Below are 23,174 nucleotides of genomic sequence, written 5' to 3'. Positions count from 1 at the left end.
TTAATTTAGTCTGTAAGGATTTTCTAATCTATAGACTTAAAGCAAATAAAAAAAGTAGATTACCATAGGAGTTACCAATGGGTGGGAGAAATGCACTCCAGTGACGTTACACCTGCTACTTTTTGTTGATGAGTAATTTGGTTTGAAATGCATGCAGTAGGGCACAGATATTTGTATATTTGATTTGGTTCCCAGGTTATTGAAGTAGATATAGATGTGGCTGTATAAGGCATGAAATTCTTTGTTTCGATTGATAGTAGAAGGGTCATTTTACAAATTTTCGTATTAAAGCTTAAATGCTGCAGCTCCAAAGCTGTTAAATTGTGTGTCTTGACTGTAGCGATTGCAATACAGGGCGTGCCACGCTGATCTAAATTTGGTTTGCCCATGGTGAAAGCGTTGAATGCCAGATGTCGTTAGTAAATTACACAAAATTTTTTGAATACAAAATTTGATTTGATTTTGAATTCATAGATGGAATTTTTAAATTTATTTTATTAAAAGTGTATATATACTAGCCCATATCATCAAATAATATTGATATTTAATCGCATAATAAGTACTCACTCATGCAAAATTACACTTAAAATAAGCAATTTTAAGGAAATTGCTAAATTGGGGACCATTTCGACCAAAAACACTTGTTGATCACAACTTGTAACTAATATATAAAGGAAATATGGGCCCAGTTTTACTAACGACTTTGGCATCCAAAAGAAGCAATTGAAATACTGTATCTTAGATAATTTACATATAGATAAAGAATTTGAAGTTCACATCTAGAGTGGTTGGTGGCATTTGTGAAAATAGATAAATGAAAATAGAAAATGCCATTGATAGCAGAAATCTGCTATCAATGGCATGTCGTTTGCATTGTCTAAATACCCACCTTTTTAATTTTGGATAGCATTCCACTTGTGTGGAATGTACTCGAATGGAGGGGGACATTTTGTTTATGTTTTTATACCCACCACCACAGGATGGATGTATAATAATCTAGTCATTCCGTTTGCAACACCTCGAAACATTGGTCTGTGACTGCATAAAATATATATATATTCTGGATCGTCTCGACATTCTGATTCGATCTAGCCATGCCCGTCCTAGCCGCTAGCCGCTTGAAATTTTGCACAATGTTGATATAATTCGTTGGGGATTGCAAATGGGCCATATCGGTTCAGATTTAGGTATAGATCCCATATAAACCGATCTTCCGATTTGACTTCTTGAGCCCCTAGAAGACGCAATTTTTGTCCGATTTAGCTCACGTAGTGTTCTGTTATGACTTTCAACAAGTTTTCTAAGTACGGTTTGAATCGGTCTATAACCTGATATAGCTCCCATATAAACCAATTTGCCGATTTGACTTTTTGAGCCCTTACAAGCCGTAATTTTTGTCGAATTTGGCCGATCTCCCGATTTGACTTCTTGAGCGCTTACAAGCCGTAATTTTTGCCCGATTTGGCTGAAATTTTGCACTGTTATGTGCTCTGTTATGATTTTTAACAACTGTTCCAAGTACGTCTAAATCGGCCCATAACCTGATATAGCTTCCATGTAAACCGGTCTCTCGATCTTCCGTGTTCGGTTCCTAGAATAATGTATTGGGTTGCCCAAAAAGTAATTGGGGATTTTTCATATAGTCGGCGTTGACAAAATTTTTCACAGCTTGTGACTTTGTTATGCATTCTTTCATCTGTCAGTTATCAGCTGTTACTTTTAGCTTGCTTTAGAAAAAAAGTCTAAAAAAAGTATATTTGATTAAAGTTCATTCTAAGTTCTATTAAAAATGCATTTACTTTCTTTTAAAAAATCGCAATTACTTTTTGGGCAACCCAATAGAATGAAATAGAATTATGCCCTTCAACTAAATTTATTTTGTAGACATTTATAGCATAATCTATGGTGGTGGGTTCGCAAGATTCGGCCCGGCCGAACTTAGCACGCTTCACTCGTTTTTCTAAACGAGCGTGTGGTGCCGTTAACTGTTGCCTTGAAATTTTTCTTTTGTTTGTCAGTTGAAAGACATTTGTCAAGAAATCGGTCCGAAGTCGGACTGATTCTTCAGCAAAATCATCCGAATTTTGTAAGACATTCATCAAGAAATCAGTTCGAAATCCCAATTCGGTACGAAGAAAAATTTCACATCCGAATTTCCCCGGAATTTTGCTCCGATATGGCGGTAAATATATCTAATTTCCCTCAGCCGTGTCGTTCCGACAACATGACAATCACTTCTCTTGTTTTTAGTTACGATGTCGGTAAGACATCGCGCCCATGTCGGTAAGACATTCATCCGATTGTCGGATGGATGTCGGAACTAAATCGGGAAATTTTGTTAGCTGGGAAATTACAATTTTGCCATAAGACCATTTATAGTTTTTTTCAAACACTTATCAAAATTAGTTTTTTTGCTTCAAAATCTATTATCGGAATAAATTATTCATGCAAAAATATCGCTAAAAGCAAATATATTAAGTACCACCCTTAATGAAATTTGTCAAATTGCCACTGTTATACTTGAAGCGAAGGTTGGTACGCTTAATGGAATTCGTCAATTAACACTGTTATAATTGTACCGAATAGCCGAACAGCCGAATAGTAATGCTGTAAAACCATCTCAATAAGTAAAAGCCGTTATGTTCGGCCGAATTAGACATAGGACCTTCCACAATGGATTCTGGTTAATAAGTTATCTCAGTTAAAATGGGAGCTATTTAGTAAGGACCTGTGTATAAGGACCAAAGACTGCATACACTGCCTTTTTAAGCATGTTGTTGAAGCATTCCGTTTTAAGTTTAAAAAACAAATTAAAAATCCTATCCCTGGTAAACGTTTTAGCAAGTTTAAGCAATACCTACTCAGTGTTGTCATTTTGGATAGGTTTGTTTTCTCTTGGTAGGCTGATCTCAATTATTAATAGGTTCTCCTATCATAAATTGCTGAAGAAGTTAGCTTTAGTTTTTCTTTTTTTTAATTTATTTTATATACTAGCGGCCTTATTCACAAAACTTAATGAAGCTTTAAAATAGGTTAATTTGACAATTCTATGAGGGAAATTTGCTAAATAAACCTATTTCAAATCTACATTAAGTTTTGTGAAAATGGCCGTTGTAATTGTAATTTTGATTGTGTTAAAAATTCAGGCAGTTTTTATTGAAACACAACATTTCATTTAAAGGACATCGTCGGGGATAACTAAAAATGCTGCAAGGATAATAAATATGTCGTTTATATCTTTAATTGGGAGAGAGGACTATATAGCAGCTACACTGAAATACGGTCCGATCTGGTCCATACTCGGAAGTTAAGGTGATCGTATGTACCTAGTATGTACATAGACTTAAATCGGAAGTTCGTTCTGTATGGGAGTTGTATTAAATTTGGAAGTTTGTCTTATTCTTAATGAGAGATTAACAACGAGGACGGTAAGGTCACGAACAGTCTTGCAGTGTAAGAAGGAGATTAACGCATTCTCTGAGGATGGCAAAACCCGCATCGTTTGGGTGCTGGGCCATTTCGCGCGAAGTGCACTATCTGTCAACGAGTTTTGGTGGTGTGTGTATTATAGTTAAGAACCATATCACACACAAACAACGAAAAATATCGCGCACTAGTAACATACACCAAATCATAGTTGCGCTAATCACTGATTTTAACAGATAGTGCACTCAACATTTTGTTGTTTGGCAACTGCCCCTACCAGTAAATGAATATATCTTGCATGCAACATTGTGGAACAGCGAAACGGTCGGTAGGACGGCGAAAATCCTATGGGGGGGGTCCAGATCGTGAGAAGACGAGGTTATTACTGTAAGGAAGTAAGAAAGAGGTCAGTATAGCTATTGGTATCATAACGGGACATATAGAACTACAACCTGACTTATGTAAAATCGGTGCGGCAGGCGATAGCATGTGTAGGGCATACAGGGAAGATGATGAGTCGTTGGAGCATTTCCTTTGTCATTGCCCGGCTTTTGCGTCTAAGGGATACCGGCACTTAAAGGGGACACAATACCAGGCATGAACCAACTAAGGAGAGTGGTATTGAAAACAATTAGGGATTTTGTAAGAGGCACGGAATTCCTAACTTAAAATTTCCTTTTTAGAGGTTGCTTTATATTTTTTAGAGCGCATAACAAGCCGATTACTGGCTTGGGTGTATGTCCATAGTGGCATGGGGCGGATTAATATCTGAACCCTCTTTTCAACCTAACCTAACCCAATGAGAGATTGGTCTATATAGGGGCTATATCAAGATATATGCTGCTTAACTATGCTTTACATTCTTTAAGATTGTGGGGTGATTTCAACAGACAGACGAATGGGAATTGATAATTCCAAGTGTTGCAAATGGAATAACAAAATTATTACATACGAAATAACCGTTTTTAATTGTTTTCAAAACTTTGTTATTTATTCACCAATAACTATGTTGTCCCCTTCAAAGTAATTCTAACATCGTCCTTCCGTTTGCAAATCGAATCAAAGTAGTGACCTGCAAATGTCGAGCTATATATGTCATTCCTCTTTAAAGCAAGCAGCTACCGAAAAAATGTAGTAAAATATCAAGTTTACAGCAAATAGAAATGGAAGCTAAGACTCAAGAAACCCTATTGCACTAAAGACTCTATTAAACGGCATGTTGTTGTACATTGTACATGTCGTGTGATACAAACGTAACTAACATATGAAAACTTTCAAAATAGCACATGTATTTTTTTCGATTAGAGCGTGCTCTATTCCTTCTGGCAAAAACATAAAGAAATCAGCCTTTTTTGTTGTCAGTCCATTGAAAGCAACCTTATTTTCACAAATTTATGATTTAACCAACTTTCTCACAACTTTAACAAGTATTACGCATAAAAAAACAACTTTTGCTTAATTTTTTGGGTGAAGGTGATAGCTAAAAATTTTTTAATTACATCTGAATACAAAGACCATTGCTTAAGGCATGTAGATGACATGCCGTGTAATTCTGCCTTAAGCAATGGTTCCCCTTCACGGCAACGGAAATAATGGAAATAATGAAATGTTTACAAAATGCAAACAGCATAACATTCTGCTTGCGGCATGAATTTAGGTAACTCTCATTTATCTATTCTCACAAGTGCCACCAACCAGTCTATTTGTAAACTCAATATCTTTATTCAACTCTAGTTAATCTATGCATGTGCGTTATATATCGCCTCCAGTTTGCATCATGACGCATTTTAAATTTACTAACTACATCTGACTTCCATTTCACCTGCAATATCCAGAGATGGCTAGTGAAATACGACATACATTTCCGACGTAAAGCCAATCGTCAACAAATTGCGTTTTTTTCGTGTCAGATGTCGTTAGTAAAATTGGTCTCTTATTTATTCATATTTTTGTTACATGAAGTTTTTAACAGGTATCGTGGGTCAAAACGAACCCAATCTTTTTTAGCGATTTGGCCAAAATTGGGGTTTGAAACTTTAATTTTATATGTGATAAATATATTTATCGATTTAACTAATTCGTGTATGCACTGGGCTAGTTATATGTACTTTTTAGTGAATATGTGGCAGTGTTTCCATCCTAATGAGTACAATGCATCTATGCGTTCAAAATTATCGCCATCAGATGGTAACATCAAAACAATACGAGAAAGATGTGCAAATATCTGTAAAATTTAAATAAATTACAAAATTTACAATATAAATTATACAATTTAAAAATGTATAAATAAGTGAACATATGTTTACTTAGCCTTCTATAACCAAGTAAGCCACGTAGCTAAGATTGAAAGCATGTGCCTTACAATCGTTAGATTGGCTGTTCGAATTACAGTCAGGGAGAATCATTGCAAAAAATATCGCAATTAGGCAGAGACACCTCTAGCGATATTTTCGGTTGCATCCATGACATTTATGTTGCCACTGAAAAATAGTTGGGTAGAATACAATATGGCAAGAAGAAAGAAACAGTGACGTATATGACATACATATCCGACGTATATTACATACGTCGAAAACGTCGTAAACCTAGCCAAAAAACTAGGTTTCTGACAGAAAAAAAAAATTCGAACGAAAATATGTCGAATTTTATATCTGATTAACTAAAAATTTTGGCATAAGTAATTTTTTCCTCCTGGAGACGAACAATATTGAAATTGGAAAAAATCGGTTCAGAATTAGAAAAAGCTACCGTAGGCTTACACGATTTTTACCAATATTGTTATAAAATGAATGACATCTGAGGTAGTGTCAAGTGAAATGGTAGATGGCGTGTTAAGTATGCTAATGTGAGGTAATGTCAAGTGAAATGGAAGATGGCGTGTTAAGTATTTTATTGAATAAGTAATGTTATTTTTAAGCATTGTTATTGAATAACATAATTAACACTCCATGTACCATTTCACTTGACACTTCCTCAGATGTTATGCATTTTTAACATATGTCGTTTACAACAGCTTTCAAAAAGCAAATTAAAACGGGAGAAGCAAATAATTTTGCAAAAGGATACAAAATAATTGCAATTTCTAAATATAATTGATGAAAACTAATAATTTATTGATTTTTTGCTTCACAAAAAAATCCTTAAACGTTACTTTATAAATTGACTTGAAATTTGCGTATATTTCCAATTTATTGTGTGAAAAATGTAAATGCAAAAATTAAAAAAAAAAAACTTAATATTTCTTTTATTGCGAAATTTTTTTACATATAAACTCTTCTATATACAACAAATAAGTGACAATAATATTTGTTAAAAATCAAACTTTTACACTGAGTTATTAAGGTTTATGACGTTTGCGACTTTTTCTACGTTTTATACAAGTATACGACGTTTTCGACTTTTACAACTTTTTGACAGTCGGAAACCTAAAAAATCGTCTTACGGACCATCTCTGATTTTGACTAAACTTTATTCATTCTTGGCTAATACAGTACATATGTGCTGTAACTAATCGATTTTATTTACAAATAACTTTATTTCATGTTGCATGGAGCTATAAAAACACACTTTTTCATTCGTAGTCGCAAGAAAAAATTCACCAATACCTACACTTATAGAAAAGTTGGCTGAAAATAGCAAGCTCTGTCTGCTGAATATTAGTAGTTTATTTTGCTGCTAATGTAGCAGTAGCTATGCTGTTACAGCAGCAGAACCGAATAGCATTTAGGCTAACTTCTGAATAGTCTGTTGTTTGCTGAAAATGACTGCAGCTTAATTATGAAGGGGATGTTAGAAGCAAAAATAGAAAACATGTGTAAATGTGTGTCTGATTGGATGTTTATAATCACCACAGAATGTACACATTCCATAACCTTTTTTCTTTAAATTTAGATACAAATGGCCATGTCAGTCAAGTGCACATGAGTAGAGCAATAACAAACAAGTAAAAGCGTGCTAAGTTCGGCCGGGCCGAATCTTAAATACCATCTACTATGTATAGCATTTGTCGAGTTTTTTCGCGGCATCTCTTCTTAGGCAAAAAAAGGATAGAAGAAACGATTTGCTCTGCTATTAGAGCGATATCAATATATGGTCCGATTCGGACCACAATTAAATTATATGTTGGAGACCTGTGTAAAATGTCAGCCAATTCGAATAAGAATTGCGCCCTTTGGGGCTGAAGAAGTAAAATAATGAGATCGATTTATATGGGAGCTATATCAGGCTATAGACCGATTCAGACCATAATAAACACGTATGTTGATGGTCATGAGAGGATCCGTCGTACAAAATTTCATGCAAATCGGATAATAATTGCGACCTCTAGAGGCTCAAGAAGTCAAGATCCCAGATCGGTTTATATGGCAGCTGTATCAGGTTATAAACCGATTTTAAACTTATTTGACACAGCTGTTGAAAGTCGTAAGAAAATACGTCATGCAAAATTTCAGCCAATTTTAGCAGTAATGTCTGCTTTTCCATTTGCAGCAGCTTCCGGGGTTTCTTTTAAATAAACAGATCTAGGAACTCCGCAATTCAGGTGGCTGCAATCGGAGTGATTTGGACTCATGTTGAGTACGATTTATTGGTTGTTGTTGTTGATGTAGCAGTGTGTTATATTCTATCATTCGTATGCTTGGTTCTATTAAATATCCAGATCCAGAACTCTGCGACTAAGGTTGGGTGCGTCCAGAGGTGTCTGATTCGGTCAGGTCACAATCGGAACACATAACCCGCATGTTGATTGACATCAATCCTAGCTCTATAGGAGTTGAGGCGGCTGCATTTGCTGGAAGGCAATTGATCCGGAACTACTCTGGTTTGCCAAGGGGAGGTCAATTTCTTCAAGTTTAATGGACGACGGTAATTTTCCAAGGACCACATTCACCTGCCCTGTTAACTTTTCACCGCATTTGCTACAGTGTTTGCATGAATATACTACTATCTCATATGGCCGAGTCCGAACGGCGTGCCGCTGAGTAACACCTCTTTGGGGTGAAGTTTTTACATGACAAAGTACCTCACAAATGACGCCAGCATTAGGAGGGAATAGCCACCGCTGAAAAATTTTCTGATGTTTCTGCTTTCGACTTCTCATCCTTTAATTCCATGAACGATTGGCGATCTGGGAGTGGGTGAAATAGAGAACTAGAGGTTAAAAAGAGCCGGAGATATCACCACCATGGGGAATCCCTGTTTCACTACACGGGCTTTTGACTTGTGATCCTTGAATTCCACAAACGACTGGCAACCACACATATAATTCGTGACCAAGTGTTTTGGTCCTGGCAGGAAGGACGTATTGGCGATGTCCTCATATATATTGGCATCCCTAACCGTGTCGATCGCTTTCGATACGTCCAGTGCCACGACGACCATCCTATGACTGGCCGGGGCATACGTGTACAGAGATGATTTTCGTCGTCAAACCATTTCCTTTCCCGCCGTTTCGTGATTCAAAACAATAATGCGGTTAACCACCAACTATACAATCTAGGTTTGCGAACAGACGTTTAAGAAATTGTTTTTTTTTTTTCAGAAATAAAAAGAGTGAATAGAAGTAAAAAAAGAATTGCCACCGACACATTGACATTTGATGATAATTGACACATTTGACATCCTCAATGTGGGGGCCCTTCTTTCCAGTTTTTGTTTTCGGAAAGCAGCCAATGCTTATTGAATGAGCCATGTTGTGAACCTTAACTGTGCCACTTTTACGATGCAAGGGAGACCAGGCATACGATATATTTTTATCGTATACGGTTATGCTCTGGCCGCATTATACTGCTTTTTCGTATGTATTGAAACAAAGACCGTATACGATAAATATGTACCGTAACTTTGCGAACTTATGTACATGTTGGATCAAAGGCAGTGTATGATAAAAATGTGCCGTACCTTTGGTCTTCTCAATATCGTAAAAGTGGTACAGTTTAGTTCAAAGACCGAATACGACCAAGACATACGTGTTGAAGAAGTTTGTAAAATATGCTAATAAAAAAATGTATAGCAAGATTAAACAATTATGTTTTATTTAATGAAAAAATTGCAAATTTTAAAAATCATACCGCAAGCAAAAACATTTGTTCATACATGTTTGAACCTAAATTGTGGGTTTTACTAGAAAAGAAGACCAAGCAGTTTGTATATCTTGCATAATTTCTACAATCTTTGGCTTAGATTCATTCGTGTTGGATTTTTTCGAGTTGAGATTGCAATATTTGAACGAGTTCTGTTTTGTTTCACATTTTCTGATAAAAAAAGATAAATTTGTATTTATTCTAGCGATTCCAAAGTCGACTTTCGACTTATTGTGTAAAAAATCGAAAAGTCGAAGTCGACTTTCACTGTTTTTCAAATAAATAATCGATTCTAAAGTCGAATAGTCGCAAAGAAAGCTGCTCAGAGATACAAGTTTTGATGCGTTTATGTTGTCGCTAGGTTTGTGAAGCGTTGCAAAAAATTTTCCAAAGTTCATCCAAAATTTTTCCGAGATGCATTGGGCACTTTGTTCTCAAGTGCTACTATTCCTTGCTCTTTGGTTTATTCTTGTTGCCATATATATATTTTTAAAATTGAATACTTATATAAGAGTTTAGACGTTATTTAAACGTAACACAAAATTTGATAATATCATTAGATTGTTGAATCGATTTTATGAACTGTGTTTGTGCAAATAGGCTGTACTATGTACGTATTACACAGGTGAAACACATGTTTTAGACGGTAATTTTTTTAAACACGTCAAAAAACTCAATGATAACATAATACTTTGTTTTTGTGTTTTTGATGACCAATGTGAATATTTAATGTTTTTTTGTTTTGTTGATGGGCTTTTTTGGTCAGGTTGAGGATTTTTTTAAATAAAACAAATCGTTTTCATTTTTTCTCTCGACGTTTCGTTGGTTATTTTTTCCAACTTCATCAGGACAGAGTTTATTGAAGTTCCTGTTTAAAGTATTCTTGTATAAAGTATATGTTTTGTATTGCTTAGTTTTTCCATTTAGACTTACGATTAATTTTACATCTTCGTTGAATTACTTATATTACTATAAAAACTGGACACCACGACACAGAAAATATAATAATATAAATAATTGCACTTTGAGGGAAGTATATAAAGTCTAAACTTATTACTAATATCACAGAACAGTCGTTTTCAAGTTATTGCAATGGAATACTGCAGCTTAGTGTTGTCTTTGTCTTCTTTGGTGTTTATCGACTCTTTAAGTATTTGTTGAATCCGTAGGCTCTCTAATGTGTATCGCTTGTTCTCTATTTTCTCTCTGTCAAGTACTCTTACTGTCTTAAAGTTTGCCGCATGTCCGCTCTCTTTTATATGTTGTGCTAGTGCTGTCGATTGTCTCCCTTTTCTTATGTCGGCTTCGTGCTCAGCCAACCTAGTGCCTAGTGTGCGTCTGGTGGTTCCCACATATTTTTTGTTGCATTTTTCTTGTTGATCTCCATCACACGTAATTTCGTATACGACGTTGCTTAGTTTGAGTTTGTCTGTTTTGGTTGTTGTTCCTTTTTTCCTGAATATTTGGTTTAGAGTTTTGTTTGATTTATATGCTGTTGTTGAGTTTTCGTCAAGTATGATATTTCCCAAAGATGCGCGGTCGGTAAGCTTAGGGATGTACGGTACACTGTAAAATTTTTTCGTCGTTGATGCTTTTTCTTCATGGGGTCGTTTGGATCCGTTGGTGACGTCGTGAATTAAATTATTTATTAATGCCATTGGATAATTGTTCTGTTTTAAAATTTGTTGTATTTTATTTATGTTGTCTGCTTTGAAACGTTCATCGCTTAACAGTAGAACTTTGTGGATGAAGTTCTTGGCCGTATTAATTTTCGTGCTGTGTGGTTGCGTAGAGTTATAATTAATCATTCTTCCCGATGCTGTTGGTTTCGCGTACCAGTTTGTTATTAACGTATTTCCATTTCTTATTATCTTCATATCCAGGAACGGTAACTCTGCACGAGTTTCCTTTTCTATCGTAAATTTTAATTTGTTGTGATACGCGTTCATTAATTTCATTATCGTTGTTTCATCTTTTTTGTTTATCACCGCGAACAGGTCGTCTACATACTTCACTATAAATTTTACCGTTATGTTCATACTCTGCAGTTCGTCCATTACGTCGTCCAAAAGGGTGTCAAGTACAATATCCGCAATCGTTGGTGAGAGTGGGTTCCCCATTGGCATACCATAAGTTTGTTGGTAAAGTTTTCCAGCATACGTGAAGTAATTGTTATCTTTCAGGCAGAAATTGAGAATTTTGAGGAATGTCTGTCTTGGAATGGTGGTATTAACCCGAAGTGTATCCCATTTATCCATAATTTTCTTAATGGCTAGATATATCGGTATGTTAGTAAATAACGATACCACGTCGAAGGAGACGATAATGTCATCTTTATCCAAAGTGATAGATCCGAGTTGTTGTTTCAGTTCTAGAGAGTTTTTAACATTGTATTCCGTCGAAATTATAGTTTTTAGTATGTTTCCAATGTGTTTCGAAAGAGCATAGCAGGGGACGTTCATTGACGAAGATATAGGCCGGAGGGGAGTGCCATCCTTATGAATTTTCGGCAGTCCGTATAGTTCTGGCGATTGCGGTGAAATGCTGTCTAATTTAGTTTTTTCCCATTTTGTTATATGTTTACTTTTGAATAGTTCCATGATAATTTTATTGTTAACTTTTTGGAGTTTCTCCGTAGGATCCACGTCGATTGGTCTATAGGTTGTTCTATCCGCAAGTAATTGGTTCATCTTCTGGTGATATTCCTTCTTTGACATGACTACTGTTTTGTTCCCCTTGTCTGCAGTTGTGACCATAATCGTGTCTCTGTTTGCATCAATTATCTCCTTTGTTTCTTCATAGATTCCTAATATGAATTTCTCTCTGTCATCATTTCTCATGCTTCGCTTAAAATTCGTAATTCTATTAGCTATTTTGGACCTAGCTGTTTCTTTCTCCCGGACGTCATCTATATTCTGCACCCACTGTTCAATGTCCGCGATAAGTGGAACTGGTGCAAAATTGTCTTTGTTGACTGGGAGTGCAAATTTTGACCCCATAGATAGTAGCCATTTACACTCTGTCGGAAATGTTACTTCTGTTTTATTGACAAACCAATTGTCATTGAACCGTAGATTATGTTTCGAGAATTTATCCGATCTTATTTTATTTAATTTCGCTGAGTGTATTTCCTTTGTCCTAGTTTTTATATTCTTATATCTATCCCATTGTCCATTCTTGAAAATTGAGAGTTCCGTTTCGTTCAGTGTATTGCTTATATCTCCCTCTATCTTTGCTATCCCTTGTTTTGTTTGTTTTATATGTATGTGCGTTTCTCTTATTTCTACATTGAGTAGCTTTGAGTTTAGTTTTGCGAGTATCTTCTCTGTTTCTGTTTTTGTTGTTGTCAGTCGGAATAAGTTGGTGATGTTCTTTGTTTGATTGTGTAAGTGTGTTGGTGTTACATTTGACTTTCTGCATGTTAGGAGAAAATTGCTTCTCTCTGTCAGTTTCGCAAGCTTTGTTATTGATCGGCAGTATTGTTTGAGTACAAAGGTCGTTTCTGTGTTGTACTTACATTTTGTGTGTTGAAAGAAGTTGTTCATGTTGATGTTGTTGTTCGTTGTAGACAGTGTTTGTTGCATTTTCTGTATGTATCGGCAGGCCCTCCGAATGAAATATTTTGTTTTTGTGTTTTTGATGACCAATGTGAATATTTAATGTTTTTTTGTTTTGTTGATGGGCTTTTTTGGTCAGGTTGAGGATTTTTTTAAATAAAACAAATCGTTTTCATTTTTTCTCTCGACGTTTCGTTGGTTATTTTTTCCAACTTCATCAGGACAGAGTTTATTGAAGTTCCTGTTTAAAGTATTCTTGTATAAAGTATATGTTTTGTATTGCTTAGTTTTTCCATTTAGACTTACGATTAATTTTACATCTTCGTTGAATTACTTATATTACTATAAAAACTGGACACCACGACACAGAAAATATAATAATATAAATAATTGCACTTTGAGGGAAGTATATAAAGTCTAAACTTATTACTAATATCACAGAACAGTCGTTTTCAAGTTATTGCAATGGAATACTGCAGCTTAGTGTTGTCTTTGTCTTCTTTGGTGTTTATCGACTCTTTAAGTATTTGTTGAATCCGTAGGCTCTCTAATGTGTATCGCTTGTTCTCTATTTTCTCTCTGTCAAGTACTCTTACTGTCTTAAAGTTTGCCGCATGTCCGCTCTCTTTTATATGTTGTGCTAGTGCTGTCGATTGTCTCCCTTTTCTTATGTCGGCTTCGTGCTCAGCCAACCTAGTGCCTAGTGTGCGTCTGGTGGTTCCCACATATTTTTTGTTGCATTTTTCTTGTTGATCTCCATCACACGTAATTTCGTATACGACGTTGCTTAGTTTGAGTTTGTCTGTTTTGGTTGTTGTTCCTTTTTTCCTGAATATTTGGTTTAGAGTTTTGTTTGATTTATATGCTGTTGTTGAGTTTTCGTCAAGTATGATATTTCCCAAAGATGCGCGGTCGGTAAGCTTAGGGATGTACGGTACACTGTAAAATTTTTTCGTCGTTGATGCTTTTTCTTCATGGGGTCGTTTGGATCCGTTGGTGACGTCGTGAATTAAATTATTTATTAATGCCATTGGATAATTGTTCTGTTTTAAAATTTGTTGTATTTTATTTATGTTGTCTGCTTTGAAACGTTCATCGCTTAACAGTAGAACTTTGTGGATGAAGTTCTTGGCCGTATTAATTTTCGTGCTGTGTGGTTGCGTAGAGTTATAATTAATCATTCTTCCCGATGCTGTTGGTTTCGCGTACCAGTTTGTTATTAACGTATTTCCATTTCTTATTATCTTCATATCCAGGAACGGTAACTCTGCACGAGTTTCCTTTTCTATCGTAAATTTTAATTTGTTGTGATACGCGTTCATTAATTTCATTATCGTTGTTTCATCTTTTTTGTTTATCACCGCGAACAGGTCGTCTACATACTTCACTATAAATTTTACCGTTATGTTCATACTCTGCAGTTCGTCCATTACGTCGTCCAAAAGGGTGTCAAGTACAATATCCGCAATCGTTGGTGAGAGTGGGTTCCCCATTGGCATACCATAAGTTTGTTGGTAAAGTTTTCCAGCATACGTGAAGTAATTGTTATCTTTCAGGCAGAAATTGAGAATTTTGAGGAATGTCTGTCTTGGAATGGTGGTATTAACCCGAAGTGTATCCCATTTATCCATAATTTTCTTAATGGCTAGATATATCGGTATGTTAGTAAATAACGATACCACGTCGAAGGAGACGATAATGTCATCTTTATCCAAAGTGATAGATCCGAGTTGTTGTTTCAGTTCTAGAGAGTTTTTAACATTGTATTCCGTCGAAATTATAGTTTTTAGTATGTTTCCAATGTGTTTCGAAAGAGCATAGCAGGGGACGTTCATTGACGAAGATATAGGCCGGAGGGGAGTGCCATCCTTATGAATTTTCGGCAGTCCGTATAGTTCTGGCGATTGCGGTGAAATGCTGTCTAATTTAGTTTTTTCCCATTTTGTTATATGTTTACTTTTGAATAGTTCCATGATAATTTTATTGTTAACTTTTTGGAGTTTCTCCGTAGGATCCACGTCGATTGGTCTATAGGTTGTTCTATCCGCAAGTAATTGGTTCATCTTCTGGTGATATTCCTTCTTTGACATGACTACTGTTTTGTTCCCCTTGTCTGCAGTTGTGACCATAATCGTGTCTCTGTTTGCATCAATTATCTCCTTTGTTTCTTCATAGATTCCTAATATGAATTTCTCTCTGTCATCATTTCTCATGCTTCGCTTAAAATTCGTAATTCTATTAGCTATTTTGGACCTAGCTGTTTCTTTCTCCCGGACGTCATCTATATTCTGCACCCACTGTTCAATGTCCGCGATAAGTGGAACTGGTGCAAAATTGTCTTTGTTGACTGGGAGTGCAAATTTTGACCCCATAGATAGTAGCCATTTACACTCTGTCGGAAATGTTACTTCTGTTTTATTGACAAACCAATTGTCATTGAACCGTAGATTATGTTTCGAGAATTTATCCGATCTTATTTTATTTAATTTCGCTGAGTGTATTTCCTTTGTCCTAGTTTTTATATTCTTATATCTATCCCATTGTCCATTCTTGAAAATTGAGAGTTCCGTTTCGTTCAGTGTATTGCTTATATCTCCCTCTATCTTTGCTATCCCTTGTTTTGTTTGTTTTATATGTATGTGCGTTTCTCTTATTTCTACATTGAGTAGCTTTGAGTTTAGTTTTGCGAGTATCTTCTCTGTTTCTGTTTTTGTTGTTGTCAGTCGGAATAAGTTGGTGATGTTCTTTGTTTGATTGTGTAAGTGTGTTGGTGTTACATTTGACTTTCTGCATGTTAGGAGAAAATTGCTTCTCTCTGTCAGTTTCGCAAGCTTTGTTATTGATCGGCAGTATTGTTTGAGTACAAAGGTCGTTTCTGTGTTGTACTTACATTTTGTGTGTTGAAAGAAGTTGTTCATGTTGATGTTGTTGTTCGTTGTAGACAGTGTTTGTTGCATTTTCTGTATGTATCGGCAGGCGTATGTATCACATGGTACGAGGGAATTTCGTACTAAAATTCAAAATCCATTATCTAACAATCATTAAAATCATTAAAAATTTTCGCTAAAAGTGAATATAGTAAAACCCTTATCAAAGCAAAATTTTATTGATTGCGTCCTTAAGATTCGGCTTAATAGTTTTGTTTATGGGAGCTGAATTTTGGAGCAAATGTATTATTTGTTACCGAGAATTGGTAGTATAGGACTATATGTTTTCATTTGCTCCGTATAGACTGTAGATTAGTTTAGATTTACATTTTAGATTAGAAAAGATTTTGTTTATAATTCATCTACAAATATAACTCGATATAGTTTTTTATGAAAATCTAATTTGTCATAACATCTTTGTTGTGTGTCAGACTGACACACAAAAAAAAAAATTACTAAAATGTAGAGTGATAAATTATCAATATTTTTTTTTTATGTTGATGATTTGCTTTGCTTCAGGTTTTGTTTTACTTTTATTATTATTATTTTTTATTGAATAAATTAATTTAGAATTAACTTTCGGTAATTAACGGTATTAATTAGATAATTTCCGAGGGGTGCAACTTTATCTCCATTTAACATTGTATAGAACTCATTTAGAGTCAATGAGCTTTCTCCAAAACATTGTCTTCTCTCGTAAGCATATATAGGGCATACTCCTATAAAATGAAAAGTGGCGTCAGGAACTTGTAGGTTACAAATGGAGCAATTACCGTTTGTATCATTTGTAAAGGCTCTGCAATTGAGGTTAAGCAGACTACCTCTGGCTCGAAAGATTAAATTTATAAATTTCTGGGAGTTGCCACCTCGAAAGTATAGGGGGATATCGTATTTAAGATGTGGGTTAGGGTCGTGGTATTGTGAGGCCAGAGCCCTGTTCTCACTCAAGAACTTTTCACGCCCCATAAGGTCGCAAAAAATACTATCGTGCCTTAACACTAGATCCCGACCTCTAAGACTAAAATCAACGTCAATCTAAGTTCAGCGCCTAAATCTAACCAGCTCTTTGTCTAGTAAACCCCGGCATCATTAGTCTCCTCAGCCAGCAGTCGGGGTAATCTATAACTAGGCATTGCAAGTACCTTGCTAATATAATTAAAGTGCATCCTGAGGGATGTGCAACATATAGACCAATAAGAACCAGAATAGTCTCCCTATTTGCTCATAGCTAACATGCCTCCACACCTGAGCGCCGGAAAACAATATAGACTTGGCAGCGGTATTAAATATCTTCATCTTATTCGAATTGCTCATTCTTCCGTTGTGGATGTAGCGTAGCCATGTAGAATTAATAGCCATTTTTGCAGATTGCAGTTTGTTAGAAAGATGCGTTGCAAAGGAAAGGTTATTCGTAAAATTCATACCGAGATATTTGTACTTATTTACAATCTTAAATTTGGTTAGGTTTAAACTAAGCCCCCTTAAAAAGCGATATGCGTATAGAGCATCAATCATCGACTGAAGTTTTGTCGGTGAGTCCTAAAGCAGGACAATAGCGTCTGCATACATAAGCACCCGAATCTCGACCTCCCCAATGCCAATACCAGCGGGTAGAACCTCATGTAATTCATTTAAATTAAAAAACGAACAGTATTGGGTTCATTAAACAGCCTTGACGGACTCCCTGAGTAACCTTAAAAGGTGTAGATAGGGTTGAAACATCCCATACTTGACTTGTGGTATCATAATATATCAGACGCCAATGTGGCCAATTTATAAAACAGGGAGTTTCGGGGTACCATATCAAAGGCAGCAGAAAAGTCAACAAAGAATGCGAACGTCTTTCTACTTCTCTTCCAATTCAAGTAAACTAGCTTGTAAGGTTCAAGATATTATCAGTAGTCGAGTACCTGGTATTCGTCCAGAATCCGATTTTGCCACAAATTTATTCGGTTCAACACTATACCGGTGAATATTTTGTACAGTGTGTCAAGCAGAGAAACCTCTGTAATTCGACACCACATTTACGTTTTCTTTTGCGAAAGGACGAAGGGATAGACTCCCGAAGAAAAAGAAAGTTAAACAGATGTAGACACAAAACTGGATATTTGTAGAATTCAAAAGGGATTCTATCAAAGCCCGGCACCTTATTACTTTTTGCATTACTGAGTACGAGCCATCTACAAATGGGTCTATGTGGTACGGCAGCACCCAAGCCATCTCATCTTCGTGAGAGCTACATGACAATTAGTCGATAAAGTATTCGCGGAACGAATCCGCATTAAGGTCGTTTTCTATGCTAGGTGGTCTTTCCTTTAATTTATTCGCAAGTTTCCATCAATCAGCCGAGTTCTTGACAGCATCCAATCTCCCAATGTTCGAGTTGTGTAATGCCACTTTCTTTTTATTGCAGAGATTCGTATAAAAGGACCTAATTTTACAATATATTGTTTTCTACAAATCTGATTGTTAAAGTAGTTAACTGCTATAGCAGTTAAGACATTTAAGCATACGTTTTCTGGCTCACTCGCACTGTGTGTCAATCCATTTATTCTTGCGCTCGAAAAAACGTTTACCGGGTGACTTTTCAGCAGCATCGTGTATTTTAGATATGAGGATGTCAACCTTCCAATCAATGGTAGATTCGCAAAAAATATAATTTAAGTCACATCGTTCGGTGATGGCGTTACGATATACATCAGGCCTCAAAGGACACCATCTCAGCAATATGCATGACTTCTCTGCGCTAATGGAGTTCGACTTTATTGACTGTACTCCTTATTTGCAATCCTCAGCTCAAAAAAACGTATTTATTATCGGATTTTGCTGAATTTTGGAAAAAATCTTATAATATACTAATGCCAGTCCACATTTTCTAGCTTCCATATTGGTCGACCCACAGGTTTATCATCTTAAGCCTATATAATGTGAATATATCGAATATGGTCCATATCGGTCAAACTTTACGGGTAGGTCCCACACTAAAACGAACCTCCAATTTTAGGTATTTTAACTATGACACCCACAGTTTTGTTCCAATTTGTCTAAAATTTGGCAAGCGACATTTCTTTGGTATGACAAAAGTATATTCCAACCCATGGACGAATCGACCAATAACTCCCATATAGGGTACATTCCACAAATACAAATTTTTGCAACGAATTTAGCGAAGTTTAGGTATAATTTAGAATAGATAGACCTCTATTTGTGGAATGTTTTATCGTTCGAAAGGTAGGAAAATGCCCTTCATAATAAGTTATAATGTGTAAAAAAGGTGGACTGTTTTTATTTTCATGGTGACGACAACAACATAATTTGGAAAAACAGACATTTTTGAAAAATGGTTTTTGATAATGCCGGATACATAATTCGGATAGAACAGAGATATTTTCGTGTTTTTTTTTTGGGTTTTATAGAGGAAGAGATAAAGAATACAAAGACATTCTTTTGAATATCAACCCAGCTGGAGTAGGTTATAAAGCACACATCTGAATTTGAGCAGGTCTCTTAAAGCTGACTTGCTGCACAATCGCATTAGAAGAATAGAAGACAAGGAAAACCTTACTTCCCTTGTTTAAATCCAACTTATCCAACAATGCCAATAGCAACAAACATACACAACTTGTCGAATGCTTTCGGTACTGCCTTGTGAATAGGCAATGATACCTATACAGGAAAAATATTGGCTTAAATTTTACCAATCAAACATGGAGTTGACTAAAAACAACTTTTTAAAAAAGGTATTAATTGCTTTGATAATTGTATACATTGAAAGACGAACATGTAACAAATGTTAATTGCTTGAATTAAAATTGTTGTTTAATAACATAAACGGTATGTATCTGTTTCTACAGAAAGCAAGATGATATAGTGTTCTCTTTCACACAGACGTTATCCAGACAGAAGTGCAAATGAGCCAAATATATATGTAGGCATACACCATTGAATTCAAAAAACATTGTGGTTAAAGGAAAAAATTGGTCTAAAGAATGGAAAATGTGAAATAATTTCATAATTTTTGAGAAATAAAAATTTAAAGTGTGAATTTGAAGAGAGAAAAAAGAAAAATTCCCGATATGAAAATGTTAAATACAAAAGAATACAAGCGAAACGTGCCGGAAGTTGGAGAACATTGTAAAAATATAATGTGGTATTTAAGTATGTAATATTGTGTTGGAATATCTAATTGTCCATATAGAAACTAGGCTTCCTAGTATTGATTGACAGAAACATAATAACTTCACAGCACCCCTACATGAGGATCAATAGTCCAGTATATTTATAAATATATAAATATTTTCCTCATTTTACCCTTACAGTGTACAGTGACACAATTTTGTCCTTTTGCTGATATTTCAATTTCCTGTAAACTTTGGTCTAACCCTTATACTTCGTTTAACAAAGACAGTAATAAAACAAAAGGCAATCACGGTTGAAAAAATTGACTTGGATTTTTCATCGAGCCCTCGCAACAGTGTACAAATTAAAATATTTTGTTAACCAATGAGATCCATATATGTAGTTGTATCATTTAGACCCCCTCCGGTTGTAATACTAATTAGTTTTTTGTTTTGATAATACTAATACAATATATTTTAATGCAATACATTTCATTTTGTATCCGTAATTAATCGATTGAAAAAAAAAAAATAGTTTTGATCTCTGACCATTGACCATCGTCTCGAAAACAGAAACTGACTTCAAAAATAGTTTATTTGTGGGGAAAATATCAATTATTTATTTTAATTAGGTCAACCAAAAGTTGTTCTGAACGAGTAAAGAGTTTTCCAATAAATTGGTTTATTGAGCTGATAACCGCTTTAATTAATTTATTCCGCTTGTCATAAATGCGAATTTCAAAATCGTTTATTAACAATTTGAATTCATTTATAGGACTGATTTCAGCTAAATTTTTAATTGAATATATAAAATTCTTTATTTAATCAAGATTTTAATTTTCTGTGTTCACCAAATGCCTTTCATTTGGTATACCTGTTTGTGCTTTTTTTTGGCTTTAAAATCTTTTTGAAATTCCATTGCAGGACATTGTCCTGCCTTAGACCATTTTGTTCAATGCCTTTTATTCAAAGAATAGGACTCTTCCAAGTCACACAAATGTGTGATGTACAGATATACTCGATCTAAATCCATTACTTTAGTTTCAAGGTCTTCCGACTATTCCTATGAGCGAACCTATTTTTTTTAAGTTGATATTTTTAACGTTTTAATGGATGTTTAATTGTTTTCCAGCTGCAGTTGTTGTAAATAAATAATAAATTACGCTAAGAACGACCCTTTCTGGAAATAATGTTACCAATTGAATCAACTGAAAGTTATAATCCGAGAAACTTAAAAAGGAAAATTATATTATATTTATATGCTGAAGTTTTTCGGGTCGACGCAGTCAGATTTAAGGCAGTAGACGACGAATGCGCATGCAACATTGTGGTACAGCGAAACTGTCGGTAGGATGGCGAAACCCCTATGGGGGCATCCAGATCGTGAGAAGACGAGGCTAACTGAATGGAAGTAAGAATAGAGGTCAGTATAGCTATTGGTATCATAAAGGGACACATTGGACTACGAGTTCAATTATGTAAAATCGGTTCGGCAAGTAATAGCATGTGAAGAGCATGCGGGGAAGATGATGAGACGTTGGAGCATTTCCTTTGTCATATACACATATACCGGCATTAGGTGGAGACACAATACCAGACATGAACCAATTTAGGGGAGTGATATTGAAAACAATTAAGGGTTTGGTAAGTAGCACGGAATTCCCAACTTATAATTTTCTTTTTAGAGGTTACTTAATAGTTTTTAGAGCGCACAACAAGCCGATTGCTGGCTTAGGTGTATGTCCCTAGTGGCATGGGGCGGATTTATATCTGCACCCTCTTTCAACCTAACCTAATCTATATTCTGAAGTAAATACATTTGTAAATATGTTGTTATTAGTCGGTAAGGGTATTTATATACTCAAAAACAAGTACAAAGGCGTATACCACCTCTGGTATATTTGTAAACCACCTTTCGCTATTATCCGGTGGAAAATGCATTATCGATGCACCTAATAGCAGCAATATCTTAATATGATCCGACCAAATTCAGCATGGGCATAGGGCGGTCTAACAAATACAACTCACTGTTCAATTTTGGTTCCATATTGGTCTTTTTGGCAACTAAATCCAAATATAGACCGATCTGAACCACATAGAACATAAGTCACTATGTGAAATTTTGGCGAAATCGTGTAATAAATAAGCCTTTTGTGATGCCAAGACATTAAATCGAGAGATCGGTCAGCAGCTATATCCAAATCCGGACCGATCTGGGCTTTCTCCCAGAAATATATCGAGAGGCCTAACACAACTCACTATCCTCAATTTCAGCGAAATCGGACAAAAAATGCATATTTTATGAGCCCAAAATCATAAATCGAGATATCGGACTATACGGTAGCTGTATCCAAATCTGGACCGATCTGGCTAATGAAACCTGCACGGAAAGGCAAAAGTTGGCCGGTGCTGATAAGTACAATGTGGGGGCTATATCCAATTCTGAACCAATTTTTATGGACCTCGGCGGATGTTTTCAGATGAGTTATTAACCAATCCGTGTCAAATTTCGAGCATATATGTTCAAACTGTAATAACTTCGGTTGACAAATGACAATATTATTGCAAATTGTCCAAAATCTGACGAACATATATATGGTAGCTATATCTAAATCTGGACCGATTTCTATTAAATTCACTAGCAATATTAAGAGTTAAGAGTCGGACGAACATTTATATAGGAGCTATATCTAAATCTGAACCGATTTCGATCAAACGAGTTGTCGAAAGTCAAGAGAAAATCCAGCCTACCAAATTTCGAATGACCATTTTATTGCATTATTACTGCAAATAGGATGAACATATGTATCGGGCTATATCCAAATCTGAACTGATTTTTTCTTATTTCAGTAGGCTTCGGCTCCAGGCCGAAAAACATGCCTCTACCAAATTTTAAGGCGATCGGATGAAAATTGTGACCCTTGCCTTGTACATAAACTAACATGGACAGACAGACATACGGACAAAGCTAATTCGAATCAGAAAGTGATTCTGAGTCGATTGGTATACTTATCAATTGGTCTATCTCTCTTTCTTCTGGGTGTTACAAACAAATGCACAAGTTAT

The 23,174-nt window shown here is 35.5% G+C and overlaps 2 protein-coding genes across 2 annotated transcripts; both read right to left on the bottom strand.

Moving 5' to 3' along the window:
* Positions 1-10,585: 10,585 nt before the first annotated feature.
* On the bottom strand, positions 10,586-12,346 carry LOC131997929 (uncharacterized). Its single transcript, XM_059369811.1, has one exon. The coding sequence runs from the start codon at positions 12,344-12,346 to the stop codon at positions 10,586-10,588; it is 1,761 nt and encodes a 586-aa protein (XP_059225794.1).
* Positions 12,347-13,232: 886 nt separating this feature from the next.
* Positions 13,233-16,019, bottom strand: LOC131998053 (uncharacterized). Its single transcript, XM_059370089.1, has 2 exons — positions 13,370-16,019; positions 13,233-13,304 (listed from the first exon to the last, which is right to left on the bottom strand). The coding sequence occupies exon 1, from the start codon at positions 15,979-15,981 to the stop codon at positions 13,516-13,518; it is 2,466 nt and encodes an 821-aa protein (XP_059226072.1). The 5' UTR covers positions 15,982-16,019; the 3' UTR covers positions 13,233-13,304; positions 13,370-13,515.
* Positions 16,020-23,174: the final 7,155 nt, after the last annotated feature.

Source organism: Stomoxys calcitrans, chromosome 5, assembly GCF_963082655.1.
Source record: "Stomoxys calcitrans chromosome 5, idStoCalc2.1, whole genome shotgun sequence".
In the NCBI taxonomy this organism is placed as follows: Eukaryota; Metazoa; Arthropoda; class Insecta; order Diptera; family Muscidae; genus Stomoxys; species Stomoxys calcitrans.
Note: the sequence above shows the minus strand (reverse complement) of the source record. Positions and strands in the feature narration are given on the sequence as shown.

Bases quoted from the DNA above. Each gene is read 5' to 3' on its own strand.
- LOC131997929 (XM_059369811.1), bottom strand. From the start codon at position 12,346: ATGAGAAATGATGACAGAGAGAAATTCATATTAGGAATCTATGAAGAA.
- LOC131998053 (XM_059370089.1), bottom strand. From the start codon at position 15,981: ATGAACAACTTCTTTCAACACACAAAATGTAAGTACAACACAGAAACG.